Source organism: Vulpes vulpes, chromosome 7 (genome assembly GCF_048418805.1).
Source record: "Vulpes vulpes isolate BD-2025 chromosome 7, VulVul3, whole genome shotgun sequence".
NCBI lineage: Eukaryota > Metazoa > Chordata > Mammalia > Carnivora > Canidae > Vulpes > Vulpes vulpes.
This window is the reverse complement of record NC_132786.1, coordinates 6,133,587-6,146,698: the sequence shown is the minus strand read 5'-3', so window position 1 is coordinate 6,146,698 and position 13,112 is coordinate 6,133,587. Positions and strand designations below refer to the sequence as shown.

Here is a 13,112-nt window from a genome sequence, read left to right as displayed (position 1 = left end):
ATCTGTTTTCATAGGTTAGGATGATGCAAGTACTCCTGCTCAGGATGGATGCTCTCACTGTGGCCATCAACTAACTCTTCAGTCGGGAGTCAGAGAAATCTCTCTCTACATGGAAGTGCCATTTCTATGGCCAGTTCACCTTGTTGAAGGTATGGCTCTGAGTCACTTTGAGCAGCATGAGAGAGCCCTATCTGCAGGCGCAGGTTGTGGGACCTACCTTCTTGTGTTCTGTTTCTGTATTTGGGATTTTCACTTGTCCCAACCAAGACTGACAAGCTCCCCAATGCACAAGGTCACATAGATTTCAGGCAAATGGACAGATTTTCTTTATTTAAAGAAAAAACCATAACTGCTGAAGTTGAGCTTTTTGATTAGTTGTATTAATTAGATAAAATGTGTTGGATTAGGAATCTGAACACTTGGTTTTTGTTTGCATATCCCTTCTTTCCAAGAGAGAAAGCATTTTGGTTCTATTTGCTATTTGTAATAATAACTGGATAATGGGAGAAGGCACATGGAGGTACTTTAACTGGGGCCAATGTTTCTATTTTAACAATGAAGAGTTGATGTCTGCATCAATGCCTGAGACCTGATTTTCCCTGTAATTGCAGTGATATTCCTGATCCCTTCTCCATCTGTAAGTGTCTCAGTTTTCTCCTGGTATTTTAAAAACTCTATTTAGAATAATTACATCTACAAAATTCACAAAGAGAACAATTTCAACATAAAAGGGGTAAATTACTATTATTGGAATTTCAAGCATTCGTGATAGGTCAAGAAGGAGAAAATTTAAAACAGAATATTTCAATGGCAACTTCATATTATGTCATTTTGTGTTCTCTTTATTGTGGTCACCATAATTATCCTATACCCATCACAATTCATAGAACATAAGAATCTGAAAAGGTTTTCTGCATGGTGCTCATGTCTAAGGAGGTGAACTACCCAGTTACATCATTTTTAAATGCTATAGTCTAAACCGGCAGCCTAAATCGTTCAGTTTTGAGTAAACAAATCTCAAAACATACATAGACAAGTGTCATTTGAGGATTGTTGCATATGAGGAAGATATGACCCAAATGATGTTAAAGAGGATTAGTTTATTATTATTTATTAAAGGAATACTAAGTACTTACAGAAAAAGCAGCTAGAGTCGGGACAAATACTGAGGAGAGAACACAAAATAGTCTTGTACAAGAGTAGGAGCTATCTAGACTGGTTCTTAGCGGTGTTCATTGTTCACATCTGGCTTTAAACAAGAGTTGTGTCCTCTCTGAGAAGGATTTGGGCATCTTGTTTCTACTGAGAAAAATGGAACAAATAATCTCAAAAGTCTGTCTTATCCATTGACATCAACGAATAGTACAAGTTTGGGGATCAGAGTTGAGAAGACCAAGCTATATCTTTTCAACACAAACTGTTTGGTTGAGTCGCACACTGTGAACCAATTATTTCATTGTGTATCTGAGGACAAACTAGAAATCTAGCTCTATTAGGTGAAAGCTGATCCACAGTAATATGAAAATTGTGTGTACTGCAAGTGTTAAAATCAACCGACAGACCCATATTTCCTCCTTCATTTGGCTTTTCAAACATAGATGCTATTTCTATTTTCTTAATCTCCTGAGAGGTCAAGAGGAGACTCTATAACTGTAGAAGATAGGCATTTATGGATATCAATTATTTTGAACTTAAATTATTTTAAAATCAAGAGAATTGTGCAGCCTGGGTGGCTCAGTGGTTTAGCGCCTGCCTTCAGCCCAGTATGATCCTGGAGACCCAGGATCAAATCCCATGTTGGGCTCCCTACATGGAGCCTGCTTCTCCCTCTGCCTGTGTCTCTGCCTCTTTCTGTCTGTGTCTCAAATAAATAAACAAAATCTTTAAAAAAATAAAATAAAATAAAGGGAATTGACTTTAGAAATAAATATACTTTTGATGGGTTAAAAATAATTGGTTGACATATCCATGCAAGGTATTTAAGTATTAGCAGGATACTTTAGTAAAACACTTTGCTCTAAAACAGTTCTGATAATAAATGCTAAAATTAATAAAAATTAGAGCAGGTCCTCTTTAATGAGTGTTTGGATACTCCCCTGTCCATGATGTTCTTAATTCTGTAGACAGATATCCCAAATCGGTATGTGTGCAAAAGTGGTCTGATTAAATTTGTATTTTAGGATGATTATTCTAGTACTGAGCATAAGATGGAGGGGATGTGAGGACAAGTATATTTGTTTCTCTTTCTGGGGAAGAACTCATGTTAACAATTCCTAGCGCTGAATACTGCTGAAGTCCCGTTACCAGTAACAGTTTATAAGCAACTTCCTAATAGATTATCTACATATTACCTTAAATCTACTCCTGAATTATGCAACATTATCACATTTTATATGGGAAAACCTAATCACGTATCACGTATGTCATAAGAGAGGATTCATATCCAGGCACTCAAATTCCAGATCTGTCTGTGAGACACTAGCCATGTTTGTATTATATATCTTCCACATCTGAATCTTTTTCTCCTTTTTTTAAAGATCTTTCAAAGTTTATTTACTTGAGAGAGAGAGAAAGAGAGAGGGAGAGAGCTCAAGCAAGGGGAGCAGCAGAGGGAGAAGGAGAAGCAGGCTCCCTGCTCAACAGGCAGCCCTATGTGGGGTGTGATACCAGGACCCTGAGATTATGACCTGAGCTGAAGGTAGATGCTTAACCAACTGAGCCACCAAGAGGCCTTCTTTCTCCCACTTTTTTGGGTAAGTTGTTTACTTTTTTTTATCATAGTAGTAGATAGTGCAGTAGTAGATATGTGTAATGTGGTTCTTGACTTTTTTAAGAGGTTGAACTTTTTATGTTTATATTTTTAAATATATTATTTATTTATTTGACAGAGTGAGAGAGAGAGAGCACAAGCAGAGAGAGCAGCAGGCAGAGGGATAGAGAGAAGCAGGCTCCCTGCTGAGCAGTTGTGGGGCTTGATCCCAGGACCTTGAAATCATGACCAGAGCTGAAGGCAGATGCTTAACCGACTGAACCACCAGGCGCCCATGTTCTTGAATTTGATCATGTTTATCTTCATTGCCTATAACTTGATCCCCCACTATCACATATAATCACCTCTTGCCCTGGGAACTATGGTAAGTTAAAAAATAGAGCTCTTAAAATCACACTGCGTTATCTCTAGGCCTCCGTGAAATCCCTAAGACTGTCTTGTCATTTTGAAGGAATGGATTATCTCTCTTACATAGAGTAGATATAATTTATATCAGGATCAAGCTTGTCATTATACTGTATGCATGATCAGAAGCATCTGGCTAAGGCTGAAGGTCATATGCAATATGCATTCTTTTAAGAAGTTATTCTTATGGTTCTTTAATTCAATAGTTTCTACTATTTCTGTCTTCTTCTGCAGATTAGTAATCATATGTTTTTTAATGGACACAGAAAACCAGACTTGGGTGAGAGAGTTTATTCTCCTTGGCTTGTCCAGTGACTGGGACACACAGGTCTCCCTCTTTGTCCTCTTCTTGATCATGTACATGGTGACAGTGCTGGGAAACTTCCTCATCATTCTTCTCATCAGACTGGACAGCCGACTCCACACTCCCATGTATTTCTTTCTCACCAACCTCTCCCTCGTTGACGTCTCTTATGCCACAAGCATTGTTCCTCAGATGTTGGCACATCTTCTTGAAGCCCATAAAGCGATCCCATTTGTGAGCTGTGCCGCCCAGTTATTCTTCTCCCTGGGCTTGGGTGGGATTGAGTTTGTTCTACTGGCAGTGATGGCCTATGACCGCTATGTGGCTGTGTGTGACCCCCTGCGATACTCGGTCATCATGCATGGAGGGCTCTGTACTAGGTTGGCCATCACCTCCTGGGTCAGTGGCTCTATGAACTCTCTCATGCAGACTGTCATCACATTTCAGCTGCCCATGTGCACAAACAAGTACATTGATCACATATCATGTGAAATCCTAGCTGTAATCAGGCTGGCCTGTGTAGACATCTCCTCCAACGAGATTGCAATCATGGTTTCTAGCATTGTTCTGCTGATGACACCTTTCTGCCTGGTTCTCCTGTCCTACATCCAGATCATCTCCACCATCCTAAAGATCCAGTCCACAGAGGGAAGAAAGAAAGCCTTCCACACCTGTGCCTCTCACCTCACAGTGGTTGTCCTGTGCTATGGCATGACCATCTTCACTTACATCCAGCCCCGCTCCAGCCCCTCTGTCCTTCAGGAGAAGTTGATTTCTGTCTTCTATGCCATTTTGATGCCTGTGCTGAACCCCATGATTTATAGTGTAAGGAATAAGGAGGTGAAGGGAGCCTGGCAGAAACTATTAGGGCAGTTATCTGGAATAACGTCAAAACTGGCAACTTGATGGATCTTGAACATCACTTAGAGAAAAGAACTTTCCCTGTGCTTTATCCCAGTTAACTCTGATGTGGAAGGCATCACCTGCATTGCCCTGGCAACAAGGAAGGGGATGACGACACATATACTGGTGGTGCTGGGTAGGAGGCTGGAGGTTGGATTGTGGTGTGGGATATGGGTATATTTTTATGTCACAGCAGCACGTTCGGTGGAGATGAGCACTGCTGAACTGGACTTCCCACCCTTACTCAATCTCCATTCATGTGTCCTGAGAGTGATGAACAAAAAGTACAGTTTGCTGTTTTGATTGTCACATTGTTTGTAATCAGAGACCTATTCATGAATCTTACTTTGGAACACTGGTGCTTAATCATCCAAATTTTGTGCAAGGTTATAGTGCTTCCATGGGGAACAAAAGCATTTTCATCTTTTAGACGCAGAAAACTGCACAGCATATGTATCCACATCCAGTAACTGTGTGAGTCACTGTTCTGAGGACAGAGATGCTATCAAGGCTGTGAAGATGTCTGTGTGCTGGACCTGCTACCTGTGCACATAGCATTTTGTCTGAGTGCTACCTTGAGAAAGGAGCATCACAGACGGTCTTGTTTTATAGTGATAGGAATATAACTAAAGGTGTTTGTACAAGGCTACTACTGGCCAAGGAAAAGCCACATTTTCCTTGGGGTACTACTTGACAGCATAGAAATAATTTGAGAAGAATTTTACTGCATATGTAAGAGGTACAATTGAAATGTTAAAACTGTCTAATCTTTGAAAAATTACTAACTTCTTCCTGAGACTTTAAAAGCAATGAGCAAATAAAATTGGAATTAACATATAAGATATAAAAGATATAGTCAGTCTTAGAAAGGACCAAAGCCATTGAAAAACAAGACAATTTTAATACGTATTTTGGGAATCAGGATAGTTGGGTCAACTGTGCAGTGTCCCCCGCTCTAGTCTCTGTCTGAACACTTTCTCCAATCCCTCCTCCCACACACAACAGGGCCCTAGCTGATCTTTGTAAACTAGTGAGGTAGACTATCTGGGACCAGACCTCATCTCTGAGAAAACACCTAAGTAAGGAACAAAGCGGGGGAGAAATATCGTACAATAGGCAAAGAAGGAGAAAGAGGATAAAGAATGGATAGCAGCTCATCTTACTCTCTTGAAGAAATCTCAAAGTCCTTTCATCCTGTGTCTTGTGTAAGTCAGATTTGTAGTTCTCTCCTTTCTGAACACAATATCACACAATCTCAGTGACAAGAGGTGAAGTCTCATTTAATCCAGAGCCCATTTGATATTTTAATTTAATCTAAAATAATCCAGTTCTAAAATGTGTGATACAGGTAGATTGTCAAAAGATATCAATGGTAGTAGGCTAAATTTCTCTTGGTGTTAATTCAAGAAATTTTAATGGAAATTCTAGTACGTGTTTGTAACATTGAATGATCCTTGACACATAATAGTGAATATGAATCGTTCCTGACCATAATGTAACTACACAGTGGGGATGATAGATGATGAAGTAACTAAAATGCAATGTGAATAAGTTTCTCAGGTAGTGAGCTTTTGGGGTGATTGCAGAAATAGTCCTGTATGAAATAATCAGAAAAGGTCCTTGTGGAGATCAGGAAAGTGAAAATGAGTTTTTGAGATGAGAACAACTCAAGCAAATTAACAACTAGTGAAAGTTACAGAGCTGGAGGAGTGCACAAGAATTCAAAAAAATGTCTTGAAGCTCATTTACAGGGCAGAGAAGATTGAAGAATTCGTGAGGATGAAGCAGGCAGGTATAAAAGGGTCACATCACTGAGGGCACCAAATGCCAAACTATCTTTTAATTTTAATAGCATTATGAAGGTAGTAGAGATTTTTAAGCAGGGGTCTGGCTTAATAAAAAGTTACATCTTTGAATTATCACTCTTGAAAATGATTCAGAGGAAGAAGAAATTAGAGGCCAGGAGACCAACTGGCTGATTGCTTGAGTGATACTATTGAGATATTAGAGGAATCTGAACTGAAGTAGTGGCAATGGGGAAAGAAAAAAATCAAGTCAAATCATGTGATTTAACAGATTTCAAAATTGGTTTAGAATGTGTTCAAACTTAATTGACTTTCAGCTAAAAATAGAATGATTTTACACACACACACATACACACATATACATACATATGTATATATATATTCCTCATGGTAGCAACAAACCAAAACCCTGTATTAAATATACAAAAAAAAAGAGAATGCAACCCAAAAATGTCACTGAAGAAAACCATCAAACCACAAGGAAAGAGACTGAAAGAATATAAAAGGAGCAGAAAAGAACTACATAAACCAGAAAATAATTAACAAAATGGTGACATATGCATATATGTCAATAGTTAATTTACATCTAAATGGACTGAATGTTCCAATCAAAGGACATAGGGAAGCTGAGTGGATTAAAAATCAAGACCCATCTATATCCTGACAACAAGATACTTGTTTGTTTTTTAAAAGATTTTATTTATTTATTCATGAGAGACACACACAGAGAGAGAGGCAGAGACATAGACAGAGGGAGAAGCAGGCTTCTCCCAGGGAGCACGATGTGGGATTCGATCCCGGGACTCTGGGATCACACCCTGAGTCAAAGGCAGATGCTCAATTGCTGAGCCACCCAGGCATCTCAAGAGACTCACTTTAGATCTAAAGATACATGCATGCACGTGTAGTTGACTCAGTCAGTTACGTGTCTGCTTTCAGCTCAGGTCATGATTACAGGGTATGATCCATGGAGCTCCCCACTCAGTGGGAAGCCTGCTTCTCCCTCTCCCTCTGCCTGCTGCTCCCCTTGCTTGTGCTCTCTCTGTCAAATAAATAAATAAAACAACAACAACAAAAAATAAAGATATATGCAGACTGAAGGTGAAGGAATAGAAAGAGATTCCAGGCAAATGGAAATGAAAAGGCTGAAGTAGTAACAGATTTTAAAACAAAGACTGCAACAAATATAAGGGCATTAAATAATACTAAAGGTGTCAATCCAGAGGAGAATATAACATTTGTAAATATTTATGCTCCCAACATAAAAGCACTTAAATATATCAAACATATATTAATAGATATTAAGGGAGAAATCGACATTTTTACAATAATAGTAGAGGACTTTAATACCCATTTACATCAATGGATAGATCATCCAGACAGAAACTCAATAAGGATACATTGGACTTAAACAACATATCAATACATATAGAACATTTTCCCCCAAAGCAGCAGATCTATATTCTTCTCAAGTACACATGGAGTGCTTACTTCAGCAGCACATATGCTAAAATCAAATACACATGGAACATTCTCTAGTATAGATCACATATTAGATCATGAAACAAGTCTCAATAAATTAAAAAAGATTAAAATCATGTCAGACATGTTTTCTAAGTACAATATTGTGAAATTAGAAATAAGTTATGAGAAAACTGAAGAAACACATACATGAACACTAAACAGCATGTTAGTAAACAACTAAGGAGTCAGTGAAGAAATCAGAGAGGAAAATGAAAAATACTTGAGACAAATGAGAATGGGAACACAACTTTCTAAAAATAATGGAATGCAGCAAAAGCAGTCTTTTTTTTTTTTTTTTAGCAAAAGCAGTCTTAATGGAAAAAAGCAGTTTTTAGCAATACAAGCCTGCCTTAAGAAACAAGAAAACCCCACAAAAAGCAATCTAAATTTATACCAAAATGAACTATAAGATGAACACAAAAAGCCCAAAGTTAGTAGAAAGAGGGAAATAATGTAGATCAGAAGAGAAAAAATAAAATAGAGACAAAAGACCATTGAAAATATCAATGAAATGAAAATATGATTCTTTGAAAAGACATGCAAAAGTAGCAAGCCTCTAGTCAGACTTAAGAAAACAGAAGACTCAAATCAAAATGAGAGACAAGTTACAACTGACACCACAGAAATACAGAGGATCATATAAGACTACTATGGATAATTATATGACAAAAAATTGGAAAACCCAGGAGAAATAAATAATTCCTAGGAACACAACCTTCTAAGAATGCATCAGAAAGAAACAATTTGAATATACCAATTACAAGTAGTTAAAATGAATTTTATTTGATAAACCTCCAAAGTCTAGAACCAGACATTGTCACAGGTGAGTTCTACCAAACATTTAAAGAAAAATTAATATTTATTCTACTCAAATGATTCCCCCAAAAAATGAAGTGAAAGGAATGCTTCCAAACTCATTTTGTGAGGCCAACATAACCCTAATGCCAAAAAAGCAAAGACACACACACACAATGACAAGCCAATAGCCCTGGTGAATGTGATGCAAAAATGCTCAACAAAATGTTAGCAAACTGAATTCAACAATACATTTTTTAATTGTAGAAAGAGAGAGAGATAGCATGCATGGTGGGTGAGGGGCACAGGAAGAAGAAGAGAAAGAATCTTAAGCATGCTCCATGCGGAGTGTGAAGCCTGATATAGGGCTTGATCTCATGACCCTGAGACCATGACCTGAGCCGAAATCAAGACACTTAACTGACTGAGCCACCCACGTGCCCTAAATTCAACAATACATTAAAAGGATAATATACCACAATCAAGTGGGATTTATTCCAGGAATGCAAGGATGGTTCAACCCCTACAAGTCAATCAATGTGATATACCACATTATCAAAATAAAGAATAATAATAATAAAAAGATGCCTGGGTGACTCAGTGGTTGAGTGTCTGCCTTTGGCTCAGGGCATGATCCCAGAGTCATGGGATCTAGTCCCACATTGGGCTCCCTGCAAGGAGAGACTGCTTCTCCCTCTGTCTATATCTCTACCTCTCTCTCTCTCTGTGTCTCTCATAAATAAATAAATAAAATATTTTTAAAAAGAATTAAAATTATATGATTATTGCAATAGAGGCAAAAAAGCATTTGATAGAATTCAACATTCATTTATGATAAAAACTCTCAACAAAGTGAGTACAGAAGAAATGTACCTCAGCAGAATATAGGCCATAGGTAACTAACCCATCTTCTCTTTCAGCTTTTCATAATTGAGTATGATGCTAACTATGGGTTAGTTAAGATTCCTAAGATCAGGAATCAGACAAGGATGCCCAGTCTTGCCACTTTTAATCAACATAGTATTAAAAGTCTTAGCCACAGCAATTAGGTAGGGGGGAACGAAGGGCATCCAAATTGGAAAGGTAGAAGTAACATTGTCACTCTTTGCATATGACATGATACTATGTATAGAAAACCCTAAAGTCTCGACCCAAAAACCATGAGAACTAATAAATGAATTTAGTATAGTCCTACAGGATATAAAATTAACATGTGGAAATTGGATGCATTTCTAAATACTAGTAATGAGCTATTAGAAATAGGAATTAAGAAAATAATTCTATTTACAATTGTATCAAAAAGAATAAAATTGCTAGAAATAAAATTAACCAAGGAGATGAAAGACTTGTACTCTTAAAACTATAAAACATTGATGAAAGAAATTGAAGATGGAAAGATATTCCATGCTTTTGGATCGGAAGAATTAACATTGCTAAAATGTTGTTACTATCCAAAGCAATTCCAATGAGGATTTAGTGCAACCCCCATCAAAATACTAATGGCATTATTCATAGAACTTGAACAAAGATTCCCAAAATTTGTATGGAACTACAAAAAAAAAAAAAAAAAAAAAAAACCCTGAATAACCAAAACAATCTTGAGAAAGAATAACAAAGCTGAAGGAATAACTAATTTCAAAGTATACTACAAACTATAGCAATCAAAAAAATATGGCACTGGCATGAAAACAGATGCATAGATCAATGGAATGGAATAGAAAGCCCAGACATAAACCCCTACATGTGTAGGCAATTAATTCATGAAAAATGAGGCAAGAATAACAGAATAGACAATCTCTTCAATAGATCACAAGAAGAATAGACAATCTCTTCAATAATTGCTGTTGGGAAAACTGGACAGCCATATACAAAAGAATGAAACTGGATTATTATCTTACACCATATGCAAATACATTCAAAATGGTTAAAGATTTGAAGGTAATACTTGAAACCATGAGACTACAAGAAAAAAAAAGTATTAAGCTCTTTTATATTGGTCTTGGCAATATTTTTGTGGACCAGTCTCAGACAAGCACAACAAAAGGAAAATTTTAAAAAATGAGACTAAATCAAACTAAAAATTTTCTGTATTAAAGAAGCCATCAACAAAACAGAAAGGCAACCTACTTACTGGGAGAAAACATTTACAATCATATATCTGATATGGATTTAATGTCCAAAATATATAAAGAAATTATACAAATTACTACTTAAAAAAATCCCCACAAACAACCCATATAAAAATTTGGCAGATGACCTGAATAGACATTTTTTCAAAGAAGGCAAAAAGATGAAAAACAGGCACATGACAAGGCACTCCACATCACTCATCAGGAAAATGCAAATCAAAACCACAATGAGATATCATCTCACACTGCTCAGAATGGCTAATAGCAAAAACACAAGAAACAAGAGATTTTGGTGAGGATGTGGTTTAAAAAAAAAAGGAAAACTTTGTGCACTGTTGATGGGAATGTAAGTTGGTGCAGCCACTACGAAAAACAGTAGGGAGATTCTTCAAAAAATTAAAAATAGAAATATCATATGACTCAGCAGCTCCACTTCTGGGTATTTATCCTAAGAAAATAAAAACACCAATCTGAAGAGATATATGCACCCCTCTGTTCATTGCAACACTGTTAACAATGGCCAAGATATCGATATATCGACAGATGACTGGTTAAAGATTGTGGTACATGTGTGCATTCCTCAGCCATACAAAAGATCGAAATCTTGCCATTTGTGACAACAAGGATAGAACTAGAGAGCATTAAGCTAAGTGAAGTAAGTCAAAGAAAGACAAATACCACAGGATTTCACTTATGTTTAGAATCTAAAAAACATAACGAATAAACAAACAAAACAGAAACAGGCTCCTACGGGGAACACACTGTTGGCTACCAGTGTGGGGAGGGGTTGTTGGGCAGGTGAAATAGGTGACGGAGATGAAAATGCACAGATTTCCAGCTATAAAATAAGTCATGGAGTTATAATATATAGCGTAGGGAATAGTGCCAGTAATATTGTAATAACTTTTTTATGGTGCCAGATGGCGACTGCACTTATCGTGGAGATCATTTCATAATATATAAAAATATTGATCCACTATGATGTACACCTGAAACTAATTGAATATGTCAGTTATACTTCAATTAAAAAATGTAAGAGATTTCAGAGGAACACTTCATATCTCAAATTGCAATTCCTATATAGACTCATGATCTATAAAAAGTCACAATCCTATCTGAATGTTCTGTAAATTGTGGAATTATTTTAAATATTTTATTTATTTATTCATGAGAGACACAGAGAGATAGAGACACACAGGCGGAGGGAGAAGCAGGCTCCATGCAGGGAGCCCGATGAGGGATTCGATCCCTGGTCTCCAGGATCAGGCCCTGGGCTGAAGGCGGCTCTAAACCCCTGAGCCACCCAGGCTGCCCTAAATTGTGGAATTCACTGTAAAATTGACCGCCAAGGATTGTCCGATATAAAATAGTAGGAAAGGGGTTGAAAGCAGAAAATTGGTCAAAAATACAAATGAACACATGACGCACAAAGGAGGAAAGTCCGTGAAGATGCTGGATACTCATTTCTACAACCAGTTGACATGCTCCGGACTCCCCTTCACCATTCATCGCAGGATCCCTTTGCCTTCCCCAGGCCCCCATGACTTTGCCATTGCCCCTTCGCCCCCCTCTCCAAGGTCAACAGCGCAGGTGATCCCTCTGAACCTGCTCCTCTGTCCCATGCTCACTGATCATTTCTCAGCTCAACTGAGTCAACTCAGAAGCAACCTTTGTTTCTGTTTCTGTGTGCTTCGTGCCCAGCACTTCTACTTAATCCCTCCATGTAGCTTCCAATCTTTATGGAAATTCTCGTGCACTTATGACACTGTGCATCTCTTCTACTAGATCCTTGAACGGACTTGTGAGAGTTATTTTAAGCCCCTCTGTGATAGTTCCTACCACCAAGTACATCTGATCCTGGTTCTGCTAATTTCTTGGTTCAGGGACACTGACATTTTTCTTGCCTTTTCCCCCGACCTTTAGTTTTGCCTGAAAATGGAACATTTTGCATGTAGGGAAAAGAGCATTATGCCTTGAAACGGGCACATGTCATCTGTCTGTCCTGTGGTCTTGCTTGGTGAGGAGAGTGTGGGAATCACGGACTCCTGGCTTGAGTGGGGCTTGAGTTTTGTGTTGCTGCGATCATCCCCATCTACCAACAAATTTCTTTCCCCTATTGAGACTTGTGCCTAGTGTGGAGTGTCCAGGGCTGGGAGGGCTTTTCCCAGGGTCGCTGAACCACCCTGAGTGTTCGGCTCTGCTGTGAGGCTGCCCGTGGAGAGTGTCTGTCTGCAGGCTGCCCCTGGCCCTGGTTCACAGCTGTGTCTTGTTTCTCAATCCTGCTGGCCTGGTGTTGGAGGCTGAGGCTTTATCCCTCTGTCCTGGCTCTTTCTCAGTCTCAGGCATGTCCTTTGTCGCCAGGTCTCAGAGTTGGGGCCATCTTGGGGGACTTTCCACCTCTGCAGACTGAGGAGAGGGCACCTAGTCTGAACAGAGTGGCTTCCTGCCCCAAGGACCATCATGAAAGAATGATGTGT

General features: G+C 38.3%; 1 protein-coding gene across 1 annotated transcript; it reads left to right on the top strand.

Moving 5' to 3' along the window:
• The first annotated feature begins 3,431 nt into the window (after positions 1–3,431).
• On the top strand, positions 3,432–4,385 carry LOC112934808 (olfactory receptor-like protein OLF3). Its single transcript, XM_026018326.2, has one exon. The coding sequence runs from the start codon at positions 3,432–3,434 to the stop codon at positions 4,383–4,385; it is 954 nt and encodes a 317-aa protein (XP_025874111.2).
• The last annotated feature ends 8,727 nt before the right edge of the window (positions 4,386–13,112 follow it).

Coding starts and splice junctions, on each gene's coding strand:
- LOC112934808 (XM_026018326.2), top strand. CDS start 3,432: ATGGACACAGAAAACCAGACTTGGGTGAGAGAGTTTATTCTCCTTGGC.